Source organism: Babylonia areolata, chromosome 2 (genome assembly GCF_041734735.1).
Source record: "Babylonia areolata isolate BAREFJ2019XMU chromosome 2, ASM4173473v1, whole genome shotgun sequence".
NCBI classification, from domain to species: domain Eukaryota; kingdom Metazoa; phylum Mollusca; class Gastropoda; order Neogastropoda; family Buccinidae; genus Babylonia; species Babylonia areolata.
Genome location: NC_134877.1, coordinates 49,619,645 through 49,638,123, shown reverse-complemented (window position 1 = coordinate 49,638,123; position 18,479 = coordinate 49,619,645). Strand labels below are relative to the sequence as shown.

Sequence of the window (18,479 nt, the reverse complement as noted above, 5' to 3'; positions counted from 1 at the left end):
GTGAGTTTAGTGTCTTCTGCATCTCTACAGGTGAGTTTGGTATCTTCTGCATTTCTTCAGGTGAGTTTACTGTCTTCTGCATCTCTACAGGTGAGTTTACTGCCTTCTGCATTTCTTCAGTGAGTTTAGTGTCTTCTGCATTTCTTCAGGTGAGTTTACTGTCTTCTGTATTTCTACAGGTGAGTTTACTGTCTTCTGCATTTCTTCAGGTGAGTTTACTGCCTTCTGCATTTCTTCAGGTGAGTTTAGTGTCTTCTGCATTTCTTCAGGTGAGTTTAGTGTCTTCTGCATCTCTACAGGTGAGTTTGGTATCTTCTGCATTTCTTCAGGTGAGTTTACTGTCTTCTGCATCTCTACAGGTGAGTTTACTGCCTCCTGCATTTCTTCAGTGAGTTTAGTGTCTTCTGCATTTCTTCAGGTGAGTTTACTGTCTTCCGCATTTCTTCAGGTGAGTGTAGTGTCTTCTGCATTTCTTCAGGTGACTTTACTGCCTTCTGCATTTCTTCAGGTGAGTTTACTGTCTTCTGCATCTCTACAGGTGAGTTTAGTGTCTTCTGCATTTCTTCAGGTTAGTGTAGTGTCTTCTGCATTTCTTCAGGTGAGTTTAGTGTCTTCTGCATTTCTTCAGGTGAGTTTACTGCCTTCTGCATTTCTTCAGGTGAGTTTAGTGTCTTCTGCATTTCTTCAGGTGAGTTTAGTGTCTTTTGCATTTCTTCAGGTGAGTGTAGTGTCTTCTGCATTTCTTCAGGTGACTTTACTGCCTTCTGCATTTCTTCAGGTGAGTTTACTGCCTTCTGCATTTCTTCAGGTTAGTGTAGTGTCTTCTGCATTTCTTCAGGTGAGTTTAGTGTCTTCTGCATTTCTTCAGGTGAGTTTACTGTCTTCTGCATTTCTTCAGGTGAGTTTACTGTCTTCTGCATTTCTTCAGGTGAGTTTACTGTCTTCTGCATCTCTACAGGTGAGTTTACTGTCTTCTGCATTTCTTCAGGTTAGTGTAGTGTCTTCTGCATTTCTTCAGGTGAGTTTACTGTCTTCTGCATTTCTTCAGGTGAGTTTACTGTCTTCTGCCTCTCTACAGGTGAGTTTACTGTCTTCTGCATCTCTACAGGTGAGTTTACTGTCTTCTGCATTTCTTCAGGTGAGTTTACTGTCTTCTGCATTTCTTCAGGTGAGTTTACTGTCTTCTGCCTCTCTACAGGTGAGTTTACTGTCTTCTGCATCTCTACAGGTGAGTTTACTGTCTTCTGCATTTCTTCAGGTGAGTTTACTGTCTTCTGCATCTCTACAGGTGAGTTTACTGTCTTCTGCATTTCTTCAGGTGAGTTTACTGTCTTCTGCATCTCTACAGGTGAGTTTACTGTCTTCTGCATTTCTTCAGGTGAGGTTACTCTGCCTCTCAAGTCCTGACTCACGCGTTTGGTGGGTCTGTGCGCTGGTCACGTCAAGGATATGCTTTTAAAGATTTTTTTCGCAGGCGTGGTATAGAGTATATGGATGAGTCCTCACCCTTTGATGCATTTTTGAAACAGAAGCTTCCTTTGCCTTTTTTGGCCAGTGCCATTTTCTGTTTGCTTTCCTGTCATCATTTGTATGTCTGTCAGTCCCTCTCTCTCTCTCTCTCTCTGACGCGCGCGCGCGCGCGCGTGTGTGTGTGCTTGCGCGTGCAGGGAGGTGGTGCCTTGAATATGTTGTTTATCATAATTGTTTTTACTTGTCGGTTTGTGGATCTGCATTACAAATTAATGATGTAGTGATGAACATGCTGTTCTCCTTGTGGTGTTACAGACGTAACATGGTGATTGTCAACGACAGCAAGCAGTCTGATTGGCTATACATCGTCAAGTCGGTAAGTCACCGCTTTGTCCCTCTAGTCGCTCTCTCTCTCTCTCTCTCTCTCTCTCTCTCTCTGTGTGTGTGTGTGTGTGTGTGTGTGTGTGTGTGTGTGTGTGTTTGCAAATGTATTTATGCACGTATACGTGTGTATGCCTTTGCGTGTGTATGTACATTCGTATGTTCGTGTGTACACGAATGTACCTACGACGTATGTTAATGTGTGTATGTAGGCCTGTGTATATATGTTTACGGACGTGTGTACATGCTTGTGTAATCTGTACATCTGTGTCTGTGTGCGTGCGAGTGCGCGTGCGTGTGCACTGAGGAATGTTGGGTGGGAGTTCTTGCAAAACGATATATATATATATATATACATTCCAATGTTGTAATTATAACTATCATGCCCCAAACCTACCTACCCCGTCCTGCCCCCGATTCCCACACCCTTGCCCCCAACCCCCACACACCCAACCCCCCTCTCTCTCCCCCTCCCCCACTATCCACCCAGGGTTCCTGCCAGGTGCTGAAGCAGCTCCGCGGGGTGACGGCCAAGCTGGGTGGGGTGCGCAAACACGAGACCACCCTGGATGAGCGGTTCCACCTGCCCCACACCGGCACCGCCGTTAAGGGTGGGTTGTCTGTTGTGTGCGATAATGATGATGGTGATGATGATGACGATGATGATGGTGATGATGATGATGATGATTGTGATGGTGGTGAGGATGATGATGATGATGATGATGATGATGATGATGATGATTGTGATGGTGGTGAGGATGATGATGATGACGAGGATGATGATGATGATGACGATGTTGATGAGGATGATGACGATGATGATGAAGACGATGATGATGATTATGATGATGTTGATGATGATGACGGTGATGCTGATGAGCATGATGATGGTGACGATGATGGTGATGATGATTGTGATGGTGATGAGGATGATGATGATGATAACGATGTTGATGAGGATGATGACGATGATGATGAAGACGATGATGATGGTGATGATGATGACGATGATGTTGATGAGGATGATGATGAAGACGACGATGATGATGATGACGATGATGTTGAGGATGAGGATAATGGTGATGATGATGACGATGAAGATGATGATGATAAGGACGAGGATGAGGATGCGGATGATGACGATGATGATGAAGATGATGATGATGATGATAATACACTGTTACTGCTGTTAGAAGTAGGTGATTATCATCTACTACTGCTACTGCTACTATTGCTACTACTGCTGCTACAACAACACTGACACCGCCGTTACGGGAGTGCAGTATGTTGTGTATAGGCACTGTACACACACACACACACACACACACACACACACACACACACACACACACACACACTCACTCACGCAGACAGACACACACACACACACACACACATGCGCATGCGCGCATGTATTATTGGTGATGATGACGTGACGATAATAACAGTACTACAAATAATACTAAATACTTAATGATACTAATATAATTTAAACAGCACTAAATGTCAAACACAGATGAACGTATTGTAGCCAGATTATTCACAGGCACGTATATATGCGGCTGGCTTTTAGAAACGAAAACATGGATAAACTCGAGCACAGATGTTCGCTGAGTCATAGATGTATCTAACAAGGCACAAGTGTACCGAACTTACTGTTACAGATGTACCTAACAAGGCACAAGTTTACCGAACTTACAGTTATAGATGTACCTAACAAGGCACAAGTGTACCGAACTTACAGTTATAGATGTATCTAACAAGGCACAAGTGTACCGAACTTATATTTATAAATGTACCTAACAAGGCACAGGTTTACGCCCACTTACCATTATAGATGGACTTAACAAGGTACAAATGTACGCTGACTTACAGTTATAGATATACCTAACAAGACACAAAAATTTAATGTACGCTGGCCAAAAGTTACAGATGTACCTAACAAGGCACAAATATACGCAGACTTACAGTGATGGATGTACCAAGCAAAGTACAAGTGTACGCCCACTTACCGTTATAGATGTACCAAATAAGGTACAATTGCACGCCAACATACAGCTATAGATTATCAAACAAGGCAAAATGTATGCTGATTTATAGTTATAGATGTATCAAACAAGGCACAAGTGTAAGCTAACTTTGTTGCGTTTGTATTTGATTTTCATTTTTTTGTTGGTATACCTACTTTTTATTTGTATTTGTATTTCTTTTTTACCACAGCAGATTTCTCTGTGTGAAATTCGGGCTGCTCTCCCCAGGGAGAGCGCGTCGCTATAATACAGCGCCACCCATTTTTTTGTATTTTTTCCTGCGTGCAGTTTCATTTGTTTTCCTTATCGAAGTGGATTTTTTTCTACAGAATTTTGCCAGGAACAACCCTCTTGTTGCCGTGGGTTCTTTTACGTGCGCTAAGTGCATGCTGCACACGGGACCTCGGTTTATCGTCTCATCCGAATGACTAGCGTCCAGACCACCACTCAAGGTCTAGTGGAAGGGGAGAAAATATCGGCGGCCGAGCCGTGATTCGAACTAGCGCGCTCAGATTTTCTCGCTTCCTAGGCGGACGCGTTACCTCTAGGCCATCACTCCACAATATTCTTTGTGACCATAGTAAGCTTGGAAATACAGACATATTCTGTTCTGTTCTGCTCTATTCTATTTCATTTTGATCTGTTCGTGTAAATTCTTAAATCGACACAGGATTGTTCCGACCCTGTTACGCTTGGAAATAAAACCATGTTCTGTTCCGTTCTGCTTCTTCTTCTTCTGCGTTCGTGGGCTGCAACTCCCACGTTCACTCGCATATACGCGAGTGGGCTTTTACGTGTATGACCGTTTTTACCCCGCCATGTAGGCAGCCATACTCCGCTTTCGGGGGTGTGCATGCTGGGTATGTTCTTGTTTCCGCAACCCACCGAACGCTGACATGGATTACAGGATCTTTAACGTGCGTATTTGATCTTCTGCTTGCGTATACACACGAAGAGGGTTCAGGCACTAGCAGGTCTGCACATATGTTGACCTGGGGAGTTCAGGCACTAGCAAGTCTGCACATTTGTTGACCTGGGAGATCGTAAAAATCTCCATCCTTTACCCACCAGGCGCCGTCACCGTGATTCGAACCCGGGACCCTCAGATTGAAAGTCTATTCGTGCAGGTCCTAAAATCGACACAGGATTGTTCCGACCCAGACTCAAGCAACAGCTGTCATTGACGGAGTCCTGTGACTACAGTGAAGAGGTAAGGCCAGTTTTTCACTGCCATTTGGGTTTTGGGACACTTGCAGCGATCAGTACACTGTGTAGAGATATGCACGTAGATGAAGTAGATCTGTTTGTAGCAGATGATGTAGATGTAATGGTGTAGATGTAGGTTACCATCCGTGAAACTCTCTCCTCTCTTCTCTTGTGTGTGTGTGTGTGTGTGTGTGTGTGTGTGTGTTTCTTAGGGTAGCCTTTTTGAAGTAGATGAGTGATTTTTTTTTCATCGCCAGTTGAACTCAATTTTAGTAGCTGGTATATTACAGAGTAGCTTGTTCTTTTCTAAAGAATTCTACATAGGGTAGTTTGTTGATTTCTTGTTGTAACTTATTTAGAAATATAGTATATTTTTTGCCGTTTGTAGAATGATAACTTTTTTTTAGTAGCTGATTAGCCATTTCTCATAAGAGAAAAAGGTGACTGCCTTGCAGTAGCAATTCCTTTCGTACTTAAAACCCTTGAGTGCCGGAGAAAGAAAAAAAGTAGAACGTGGTGCTACAAGTCATAAATCAATATCCAAAGCAATCAGAAAAAAAAGAAAAAAAAAGAAAAAGAAAAAAAAAAAGAAAAGAAAAAAAAAGATCTGGAGATTACCACTAGTTCAAATGTGTGAATATTCAGTCTTCTAGAGTTATTTCCCTTGATGGTGTTATCAGTGAAATAACTATGGACGTCTGTAATGCGTACAATGACACTCAAGGGGAATGGTCTGTTTTGGATAGAGTGAGTGGATGCTTGGACTGATAGAGTTACTTAGATGCTCTAATTGATTTCTTCTTCTTTTTGTCATTTATTTATGTCTAATTAAGAAAATGCTCTGATCTACAATATATTTGCGTGGTTTGTAGAGTAGATATCACTACAAAATGAAGATGAAAATTGGAAATGTAAGGGTAGGAAATGAAGGAAAGAGCAAAAGTGAGAGTGAAAAAAATAGAAGGAAAGACAGAATTATGTACCTTAAGGACACAACGCCGGTGTTTTTGTTCTTCCCGAGGAAACAGTATTCTCTGTAAATTGAAGTCGTTTGACAAGGTTTTCAGTTTACTGTATTCGTAACAATTATTGCATGTTACGCATTGCACCTGTCGCTTCCTTCAGCGCATTCCCTTACCTGGCTTGGTGGCAGGTCTACACCCGAATGCACATAATGATTCTAGAGCTTAGACCAGCACCCATGTGTATTCACAAACCCCAAATGCACACTTGAATTCGTGAAATACCACAATTGTGTTGTTAAACATATATGTATATATTTTAGACTAAATAACACGTTCCAATTTATGCTTTGCTGTTTTGGCAGACATGTATTCGTGAAACATCACAGCTTGTTACACACTGATGAAAAGAAAAAAGTGGGGTTTATTTTTTTTTTTTTTATGTATTTATTTTTAAAGAAATAGCACATTTCAATGCATGTTTTGCGGTCGTTTTGGCTGTGAGGAAAATTATTTGATTTGCAAGCTTCATTTCATGAAATTTCGTTGTCGAATGCACGTATCCAGTCATCGCTAACTATACATGGATCCACTGAATTCATTAGCGAAACGTTACAGATAAGTATGAATTTTAGTTATTGACCGAGGGTTGATAAATATATTGTTGTTTTTGGCATGTTGAATAGTGCCTTCTTTCTTGTGTCTTTCTGTTTTGTCTGTCTGCCTGCTTGTCTATTTGTATGGCTGCTTATTTACCTATGTCTGTGTCTGAGTCTGTATGTCGCGCAAGCGCGCGCATATGTGTGTACTTGTGTGTGTGTGTGTGTGTGTGTGTGTGTGTGTGTGTGAGGGGAGTGTGGAGTGCGGGTTAGGAGGGGATGAAGACGAGGGTGTCGGGCTTTATGTGTGAGAGAGAGATAATATTTGGCTGTTGTGTTTTACCTTTGTGTGTGTGTTCCCATTTTGCATCATGCATTTTCACAGCATCCTGTAAAGGAGTATACACAAAATGTAGCAAATTGAGTCACTGCTGATCGCATTGACTAGCTTTGTCAGTTATTGCGGTAGCGCTCATATGCATACATGCTTGGGCTTTCGAACACAATGTTGCATTCACGCGTACACGCCCTTCCATTCTCTTTTTTTTGCAAATGCGTTCCATGGTATCCACGCACGCTTATTAGAAACAGACTGCTCTGCTCAGAACATAAATTCTTCCGTTTCGTTTACAATCACTCCCGAAAGTAGCTTGTCTACTTATTTGGTATTTATTAGTTTACCTAGGGGACACAAAGCAATGGAGGGCAAATATGGCACTCCTGAGCACCAGGCAATCAGATTTGTCTGCCCCTGGTACATCTGCTTGTCTCCTTATTTGGTATTTATTAGTTTACCTAGGGGACACAAAGCAATGGAGGGCATTTAGCTTTACGTCGATTTGAAGGCGCCGGTGAACGCGCGACAGTTAGCACGTGCTCATACACCCACGAGCACGCACATAGAAATACGCACACACACATGCACGCAAGAACACTTGCAAGCAAGCAGGCACACACACACACACACACACACACACACACACACATATGGATGCATGCTCGTTCTCTGTCTGTCTGTCTGTCTGTCTGCTGTCTGTCTTTCTGTCTGTCTGTCTCTGTCTGTCTGTCTCTCTGTCTTTCTCTCTCTCACACACGTCGCGCGCGCGCGTACATGCACGAACCCAAATCGCAATCATTCACTGAATCGGCTCAAGGGCTAAATAGAGGATCAGCTTTGCTTTGAACTACACTCCCAACTGCTTGCGAGCTTCCAGCACCTTGCAAAATACAGAGCTGGCTTCAGCTTGAGTCTGGCTGCACACGCTTTTTGTTTCACGCTGATGCGGTTGATGATGATTATTTTGTTTCTGTGGTTATGGGCTGTGATCCCCACGTTCCTTCGCATCTGCGAGTGGGCTTTTACCTACGGTACATGTGTGATCGTTTTTACCCCCACCATATACCTTGGCAGCCATACTCTGTTTTTGTGGGTAAGGTGCCATGAATGGAGTGATGGCCTACAGGTAACGCGTCCACTTAGGAAGCGAGAGAATCTGAGCGCGCTGGTTCGAATCACGGCTCAGCCGTCGATATTTTCTCCCCCTCCACTAGACCTTGAGTGGTGATCTGGACGCTAGTCATTTGGATTAGACGATAAACCGAGGTCCCGTGTGCAGCATGCACTTAGCGCACGTAACAGAACCCACGGCAACAAGAGTTGTTCCTGGCAAAATTCTGAAGAAAAATCCACTCCGATAGGAAAAACAAATAAAATTGCACGCCGGAAAAAAAGAAAAAAAAAGGGTGGCGCTGCAGTGTAGCGACGCGCTCTCCCTGGGGAGAGCAACCCGATTTTCACACATAGAAATCTGTTGTGACAAAAAGATAAACACAAACATACACAAATGATGATGATGGAAGTGACGACAATGGCGATGGTAGTGGTGGTGGTGGTGGTGGTGATGACGAAAAGGATAATAGTGAATACGATGGAAAATTAAATATACCTTATCATATCATTCAACACGAGTGTTTAACCCTTTTTAACTGGTAAACGTGTCGCGGAGAGAAGAAAAAGATAATATAAAGAGAACATGCATACAGACAAAAACCAATAGCGGAAGTAAGGTAAATTGTGCATCAAAGCACAATCAGTTTGTCTTCCTTTCCATTGCTCTGAACGAAAATTTGGCAGAATCAGTTCAGTAGAGTGCTCTGAACGTAGCCAATGACAGCATGTTTAATAAAGCTTGTCTTATGAAATAATGCCTGTATTCTTAGTTGATTGATATTGATTTGCACATTTGTAAGTATACATTGCTTCAAGCACTAATCACTGGCCTGTGTGTGACAATAAAAATTAATGGTGAAGCAAGGAAAGAGTGGGAAGATCTATATATATGTTTATTGAATATTCAATTCTGTCAACAACAACAAAATTGAGTACTCATATGGAAAATTTGCCCCTGATTTTGATTTTTTTTTCAAGCGAAGCATACTTAATGTATTGATTGGTCAATAATTATGTCCTGTTTTAAGCTCTGTCTATCTATCTATCTGTCTATCTATCTATCTATCTATCTATCTGTCTATCTATCTATCTATCTATCTGTCTATCTATCTATCTATTCTATCTGTCTATCTATCTATCTATCCAGTCTCGTAGACCGTGGGGGCACTACACAATTAGCAACCAGCATCCTCCATCCCTCGCGGTTGTCTGTCCTTTTGCCTGTTTCACTCAGGGTTAGACCTGTCCACTCTGAGAAGTTTTCCTTCCATCTCTTCTTCTGCCTGCCTCTTCTTCTTGCGCCCTGCACTGTTCCCTGCAGAAAGGTCTTGGCCTGTCCTGATGAACGCGAGACCCAGGGCTTCTTTGCCAAGAAGCTCACTGGCTGTTTCGGTAACCGCAGTGTTGAAGGTGTCGATGAACATATACATATCTGTGTCAGTGTCAGCGTCGAAGATGGTGAGGGGAGCAGAACTACCTTTTGCTATCGATGTCTTTGGGATTGATCCAAAACGGCTTGAACTTCACTTGTTCTTAGAAATCTTCCATAGCCTCGTCGTCACACACACACACACACACACACACACACACACACACACACACACACACACACACACGCACGCACGCACACACATATTTCGCCTTTAAAAACAACAACAATAACAGCAGCAGCAGCACCACCACCACCACCGAAAAGGGGAACACACGGAAATCATAGACTGTCCTTCCAGAGTCCTCCATGACATGGACCACGATCGAATGGAGTTTAACGGCCTGTCGGCAAAAAGCCCTCAAAGTCGAGTTGTTCTCGGCTTGGGTCTTGGCTCGGTGAAGGTTGCGTTGCTCGAGGGGTGTGACTCCTGAAATGTCCTTATGTAAAATCTTTCGGCTGACGTTTATTGGCCACGCCGTGTGCCTGACTATGCAGTCGATGTCTTCAGGAAAGTCCTTGTCTTACTGTATTCAGAAGTTGAAGAAATGATTTTTTTTTTAAATTGACGGTGGAAAAAAGGTTGTACCCTGTTGTGATGTGAAAAAAGTCTGAATTTAATGTCGGGCACATAATGTGGAAAACAGCCTGAGTTTCATGTCAAAGTCATGCCAGCTGAAAGGGGTAAACTGAGTCAGCTGAGTAGGTTTGAAAAATATCCAAAACAACAGCACCACACACACACACACACACACACACACACACACACACACACACACACACACACACACGCACGCACGCACGCACGCACGCACACACACACACACAAATTTCCCGCATCCCTTACAAGGCCCCAGAGTTGTGTCACACATCATATCTACAGTTTCAGCAGTGCGGACTGTTTGTTTTTGGTGGAGCGGATAAGCTTTCTTCGAAAAGATTTTGCTTTGCGGATGTTCTGGTGAAATCAACAGTTGAAATATCACGCTCTCATCAAAAACATTGGCACCAGCTCACAAAACAAGAACACTGAAAAGAAGCGAATATGTCATTACAATGGGAGTGGGGGCTTCGCCAGGGTTGTAAAAGCGACAACTTTTTTTCTTGTCTGTTCGGAAGTAAGCAATTCTCGCTATGGCGGAATCAGATAGGTGTCGAATTTTTTATGCAGTATTGGCCAGTGATCAGGGTTTGAGGCCCTGTTTCGGCATGGTGGCGTGTCCTTCGGAAAGGCACTTTCTCCTGACTTTCCTCACACTATCCGGGTGAATAAGTAACCAACTTTGGTCGGGGGAGTTAAAACGGCGGAAGGAGGGGGGTTGGGCCTAGCCTTCCTATGCCGAGCCCTAGACGCATCGGATATCAAACATCTGCCCACATGGCAGTGAAAGGCTATGAACCCTTTAACCTTAACTTCTGAGTTGTTGATGTAAGACTTTCAGTTTGGTGGAAGCCAGCATTGAGCTGTTAATTCATAGCTCAGTGGGTAAAAGGCTCCCTTGGTGTTCAGTCCTGCCGCGTTCACTGTGATAACAGGACCAGTCCACTGCTGGAGGGGTCGCTACAACAGCCACCACCACCACCACAGGGAGGAGGGGCGTTAGACCACCCCCTCCCTCTTCCCTACAACACACCTCCACCCCCAGTGGCACCTCCACCACCACTTCTTCTTCCTCCTCCTCTTCCTCCTCCTCCTCTTCTCCATCTTCCCATGGCGTCGGGAAGACGTTCTCGAAAGAAACCTACACTGGGAAGCCCGCGACTGGAAAGGCTCACTTTGTAAGTCATGTCAGTGTGTGTGTGTGTGTGTGTGTGTGTGTGTGTGTGTAGTCACTCTGTTCTCCATTTCAGGGGTATGGGGTTTCTCTGTAGTAAATAGTAGGTGTGTAGTGATTGATTAGACTGATTATGTATGTTTACTTGCACGCATATGTGTACATATGTGCTTGTGTTAAATCCTTAATGATGTTCTATCTTCAGTTCTGTGTCTTTCCACTCTTAAAAAAATGCTCTGTAGTTTCTTTTCTAAACAGACTGAGTACAATTCTCGAACTTCTGTAGAATACTGTCTCCTTCAGTTAACAGCCAACTATCTTCCGTTTCCCCCCAAAAGATTTTTGATGAGCGAAAGTTTTTATATTTTGTCTTTTATTCAAGATCGAGTGAAAGTTGCTGTATGCCTGGATTGGGAGCAAAAACGTATCAATTAATATACAGAGAAGTTACAGCATTTTAGTAGACCCTGCAGAGAATGTTCATTGAAACAGATATGCTACAAGGAAATCAGCATACGTTTGATTACCAATTGTGTGATGTGTATTGATAAAGAAGAAAGACATTTAGGAGTAAAGGATGAAAAAAAATTGTTCTCGTGTATTAAACGTGTCGTTCAGATGATGCAGTTTTGTGTGTGTGTGTGTGTGTGTGTGTGTGTGTGTGTGTGAATACTGTTGCATTATTCGGGTGGACTATGTATTGCCTTTTTGTATGCCCCTTCTGCACGCTATGCAGTCATATTGTATTCTCTCCCTGTTTCTACTGAGTTCTCTCTCACCCAGTCTCTGTTTCTCTGTCCCTCACTCTCTTTCTGTTTCTCTGTTTTTTGAGTCCCAAGTAAGTGATGACAGAGATTGCGAAGCTGTTTTTGTTGTGTTGATACAATGGTTAATTTTTACTTTGGCCCAGAATGTGAGATTTTGATGAATACCGTGTCAGTTGTAGATTATGTACATTTATGATGTGTTAAATGCTCAGCTTTCTCTCTCCTTCTCTTTGTTCTTCTTTTCTTTCTCCTCTCTCTGTGTCTCTGTGTCTGTCCGTCTCTCTGTCTCTCTCATGTAGTATCAGCGCCATGCTCATGTCTGACTCTATCTACCCCCACCCCTCTCTCTCTGCAGGTGCGCGCGCGTGTTGTGCGTGCGTGTGTGTGTTGTTGGGGGCGCATGTTGCATTTGTTTTGATGATTTGGGTGTAAATTCAGCACGTCTTACCGAAGCACGACTAATGCTATCATGTACACTTGGTCATCTGCTTAAAATGGTTACTGCTGATACATGCACATCTGTTAATCACTGTCAGTACTTTAAAGCGAGTTTTTGTCAGGATTGGTATAAGTATCTGGAAAAGAAAATGATAAGGAAGTATTGGTGCAGATTCATTTTTGTGTTCCCCCCCCCCCAGCTTTTCTGGTTTCCTATACCATTTATCACTACGTATGACTGTTTAAACGAATATTTTTGTTCTCTGCTCTGTTTGAAGGCAATAGTTGGTGTTAGTTGTATCACTGAAGAGAAGGCTACACTGGCAACAGTTGACAACGCATGAAACACGTTTTAAAGCGTGGACATGCATGAGATTTTCTTTGAAGATAGCCTACATCAGAAGAAAGAAGAGGATACGGTTTGGGAGAATGAATTATCAGGAATGTTGCATGTTTGTGAATGAGTATGAATGAATATAAATGAGTTGGTAAATGATTGTACAGTTACAGGCAAATGATCGCATTATTCGTGCGCGCGCACAGACACACACACACACGCACGCACGCACGCACACACACACGCACGCACGCACGCACACACACACACACACACACGTACACACACACACACATACACCAGCGCGTATACACACACACACACACGTACACACACACACACACACACGCGCGCGTATACACACACACACACACACACACACACACACACACACACACACACACACACACACACACACACACACAGAGACACACACACACACACACACACACACACTGCTGAAACGACACGGACGTTTGTGAACATACATGACGTGTTTTTTTTATTTTTTATTATTATTATTTTTTTTTTAAATAAATTTTTGTACAGCTAGAAAACAGATTAATAATGTCCTTTGTTTTACCCCTTCCCTTTCCCCCAATCATTCACTCTGCTCAGCGGGCAAGCGGGCCCAACACCCCGTCCCCAGCACTGAAAGGCCCACGCAAGCAACGCCCCTCCTCCCTCTCCCCCGAGTCCACCCCTCGGTCCGAATCCTCCGTCCCCCCGCCCCCCGTGTTCGTGCAGGTGTCGCGGCTGAAGCCTCGTGACGTCTTCGTGAGTATTGTCTTTATAAAAACTGATCATCGTTATGATCATAGGCTAGTTGTTAGTTGTTATAGTTCAGATTAGTTGTTTTAACTCTCTCCATACGAACGGCGAAAGAGACGACGTTAACAGCGTTTCACCCCAGTTACCATCATCAAAATATTGCAAGCGGAAGGCTCTTATACTGAAGAGGTGAATGTTGACAAAGAATACCACAATTCTGACGACGGAAGCTAAATGTTCAGACACCCACTGGACATCCGAGGGGTCTGTGTAGAGGAGAAGAGAGGACTGGCCGTAGTGAGTGAGTTAACAGTGATCATGAATGTGATGATGATGATGATAATATGATGATACTAATTATGAATTGTAATAATTATGATAATACTTATCATGACAGTTATAATGATGATGTCGATCATGACGATGATGGTGATCATGGTCGTAGTTCATATTACTGTAAATGAGAGTGACGATGATCATGATAAGGATGCAGACGATAAACGATGTGGTAGTTGTTAGAATGAAAGATGTACTGTAAGAGAGAGTTTGTGCACGGGAAGGTGGAGAAAGGTTTGGATGGGATGAAAGTACATATATACAGAGAGAGAGAGAGACGAAACGAAACGAATTTTTATTTCACGAGGGTGGTGGAGTAAGCACAGCTGCTTTTTTTTACATCCAGCCCTCAAGGGCAAAAAAGAAAGAAAAGCGGAAAAAAAAGACAGAGAGAGAGAGGAGGGGGGGGGGGGGGGGGGGGGTATGGGGTAGGAAGTGTGTGTTTGTGTGTTTGAGAGAGAGTTTCGCACACTTAGTATTGATGTTCAAAGTAACCATTTTTCCAAATTCATTAATCTTCTTTTCAGTCATGGACTATGAGACGAAGGTCACCGTCGTCAGTCATCATCAAAGCGATAACCTCGGTGATGCTGCTGCTTTTTGAGAAACTAATTGATGATGTTGATGATGACTGATAATTATTATTGTTATTAATGATTAAACTTGGACTGTTGAAGGGTTTGGAGTTTATCCGCTTTTACGAGGAGCTGGACACGACACAGACCTCAGTCAGTTTGGTAAGGCAGTGCAGCACCATTTTGGGCTTACTTCTTTGTCGTGATATTCTTCTGTCGTATACAGCTCCTTTTCTGTCTTGTGTTCTGCTAGCCTGCTGCAGTTAGAATACTGTGAACATTTTGTTTTATCAGGCAGTGGCATCGCTTGCCAGTCTGCCGATTGAAATAATAAATATTCAGGCTGGTTGTTACATGGTCGGTATGCCTGTCTTCCTTTGCTCCTTCTGCCCCCTCCCCCCACCTCCCAGCTCCTTCCCCCTCGTCCCCCCTCCTGTCCTCAGGATTATAAAGGTGTTTGAACAAAGGCTGTGATCGTGTACATGTTTCTGTGGCGCCATACAGGTGAGTCGCGGGGCGGAGTGCATCATGCTGTCCAAGGACTTCTTCTGCAAGCACGCCAACGAGATGGTGAAGAAGAACCTGCAGGAGCTCATCCGCCCCTACCCGGACGAGGTGACCTTCCAGGAGTCGCTGCAGCGCAAGGTGGACTGGGACCTGTACAAGCACACGCTGATCGAGGACATCACTTCCCTGCCAGTCAGCTGACGACGGTCACCGCCCATGTCCCATCCGTCCTGAAGGAAAACATTCAAATATACTGACAAACAATGCAAGCGTATACTATACTCTTCGCTTGAACTGTCTGACTGCTGATGTTTGGGGATTGTCAGGTGACGACTGTGACCGCTGTGTCTCATCCGTCCTGAAGGAAAACATGCAAAGAAACTGACAAACAGTGCAAGCGTACTCTTCGTTTTAAGTGCTTGATGTTTGGTGAATGTTATTTCACTTGCTTTGATTAACCAGTTCACTGCTGAACCTTGGTTAAATGAGAGATCAGTGTGGAACGAATTCGAAGTGCGCTCACTACTTTTTGTGTCACTTATTTTTGTTGATGTGACTGACTTCACTGAACAAAGGCAATGCATTCCCCAAGGTATGAGGAAGACGTCCAGATGTAGAATAGTGACTGACATCCTGACATGTGACCGTGTTATTTCCATGAGGGACAGCCCTTCTCTGACAGGCATACTCGTCAGTCAAGGGGTTAAATGTGAATGTGGACTGAACAAGATGTGGTTGAATCCATTTTGTTTTCGTTCAACAATTGTTATTTAAATTGACCTGTGTAAACATTGTTTTTGTTTATCACTGACTGGTTTAAAAAAACAAAAAAACAATTTTGTATTTGTATTTCTTTTTATCACAACAGATTTATCTGTGTGAAATTCGGGCTGCTCTCCCCAGGGAGAGCGCGTCGCTACACTACAGCGCCACCTTTTTTTTTTTTTTCCCTGCGTGTAGTTTTATTTGTATTTCATATCGAAATGGATTTTTCTACTGAATTTTGCCAGGAACGTACCTTGGGTTCTTTTACGTGCACTAAGTGCATGCTGCACACGGGACCTCGGTTTATCGTCTCATCCGAATAACTAGTGTCCAGACCACCACTCAAGGTCTAGTGGAAGGGGAGAAAATATTGACGGCTGACCCGTGATTCGAACTCAGATTCTCTCGCTCCCTAAGCGGACATATTACCTCTAGGCCATCACTCCACTGACAGGTTTTCAGCCATGAAATGCCCTGAACTCAGTTTGGTTGTTAGCAGAATGGTTTGGTTTCATTTGATTTGACAAGTTTACAGCGGCATGCCATTAATGTGACTTATGGCAATGACAAATAATAATATTTGATTTTTTTTAAAAAGTCAAGTAGGGTTAATTTGAAACTGAAGCTGTGATTTATATACCCAAAAACAATGGTGACATACATCGTTTCTGTTGTATGTCTGTTAGTTCATTTTTTAAAAAGGTTTATGTTGTGGCTGTTTGGTTTCTTCAGAGAAGCCAGAGGTGGTAAGCTGCCATGGTTTTGAACAAATGCTGATGTTCGTGTCATCATTAGTATTGTCACCTACCTCCTTCGTATACCTACCTGGCCATATGCTGATCAAAGGTCAATTTGGAGTGAAACGATTCACCAACATCTTTTTCTTCTGCACAGAGATTTAATTTCCTGTGAGCGTTGTTCATCTTCATAGTAAGTGTGTAACTGGAATTATTATTTCCCATACAAAGAACCATATATTTATCCACACTGAAAAGCAGCTGCCAGCATTCGTTATTTGGATGTTAATTAACTGAATCTTATTTGACCTCGCATCAGTTAAGAGCCATCTGCAAATGCTTTGCTTGTACCTTAAAGATGGTTGGCAAGTCGTTGATAAAGTTAGTAAACAATACATGGTCAATAATGCTCCCCAGAGGGACAGCATTGTGGACCGTGGTTTTAATTCTTTATTTTCCATAACTGTCTGACCCCGACCTGATAGAAAACTTCTGATGCATCAACCGACACCCACAATAATCCCACAGTATTCTGCCTTTACTGGTAATCTTCCTTCTTCTTCTTCTTCTTCTGCGTTCACTCGTATGCACACGAGTGGGCTTTTACGTGTATGACCGTTTTTACTCCGTCATGTAGGCAGCCATACTCCGTTTTTGGGGGTGTGCATGCTGGGTATGTTCTTGTTTCCATAACCCGCCGAACGCTGACATGGATTACAGGATCTTTAACGTGTGTATTTGATCTTCTGCTTGCATATACACACGAAGGGGGTTCTGGCACTAGCAGGTCTGCACATATGTTGACCTGGGAGATCGTAAAAATCTCCACCCTTTACCCACCAGGCGCCGTCACCGTGATTCGAACCCGGGACCCTCAGATTGAAAGTCCAACGCTTTAACCATTCGGCTATTGTGCCCGTCGGTAATCTTCCATGTGGAAAAGTATCAAAAGCCTTCATAAAATCGAAATATATGACATAAACATTGTCTGATGCTGTAAGTACCTCATTTATCTGTTGCATGACGTCACAGAGCTTGGTTGACCCTCCTACACTGTCAGTTTCACATGTACACTTTTGTATATCTTTCCAGTGGGACAGGTTAGGCAAGCTGTTTTATTATTGTTGTTCTGTTAAAACTATGAACATATTCAGTCTTTTTATAGTAAATATGATTGTTATTTTATTTTCTTTAATTTGGGGGAGGGTGGGAGTGGGGGGGGGGCGGGGGGGGGGGTGGGGGGGGGGGGGGGGGGGTGTGAGTGGGGGGAGAAGTGAATCTTGTTCTAAGAGGCATGATATTTCGAAAGATACAGAAAGCATATTCTCGAGGTCATTAATTAAAAGTTAGAAAGCCATTACCTGCATCCAGATTCCTTTCTCATGCCTTGCATCCAGAAGTAAGTTCCTTCCACTCCTGGTGGCCTGTCAGTGAAGTCAGAGCGGGAGTGGTCAGGAGGAGGACTAACCATGCTCACTTCTGCTTTTTCATCCTGTAGTCCTGTGGGATCAGTATCAGTAGCTCAAGGAGGCGTCACTGCGTTTGGTCAAATCCATATATGCTACGCCACATCTATGCCAAGCAGATGCCTGGCCAGCAGCGTAACCCAACGCACTTAGTCTGGCCTTGAGAGAAGAAAATAATAAATAAAAAATTTAAAAATAAATAATAATATATAAACAGCTAGAAGATCTTAACAAATAAGAGGACTTTAAACCAAACTGTCCACAAAGCAAGAAAAAGTGTCTGCATGTAAAACACGTTTTATATACCATATCATTTGCATGTGAACAATTTTGAAATGCCTATACCAGCTTCTCAACAGTCCTTTCAATATGGCTGAGATCCTCAGCTATTCTTAAAAATGTACAAAACTTGATCAAAGAGCACTTCAAGCATTGTGAATTGGCTCCAATAACACCAGGAACCTACATCAATGTGTCA

General features: G+C 43.1%; 1 protein-coding gene across 1 annotated transcript in view; it reads left to right on the top strand.

Annotated features, from left to right (window-relative positions):
* The window catches only part of LOC143277628 (uncharacterized), a 77,719-nt gene extending 60,060 nt beyond the window's left edge, over nt 1–17,659 (top strand). Inside the window, exons 14-20 of the mRNA XM_076582517.1 lie at nt 1,786–1,846; nt 2,342–2,462; nt 5,009–5,091; nt 11,064–11,306; nt 13,463–13,621; nt 14,629–14,688; nt 15,031–17,659. Coding sequence (XP_076438632.1) covers nt 1,786–1,846; nt 2,342–2,462; nt 5,009–5,091; nt 11,064–11,306; nt 13,463–13,621; nt 14,629–14,688; nt 15,031–15,234 — 931 coding nt within the window. The 3' untranslated portion in view covers nt 15,235–17,659. The remainder of the gene's footprint in view (nt 1–1,785; nt 1,847–2,341; nt 2,463–5,008; nt 5,092–11,063; nt 11,307–13,462; nt 13,622–14,628; nt 14,689–15,030) is intronic.
* Nucleotides 17,660–18,479: the final 820 nt, after the last annotated feature.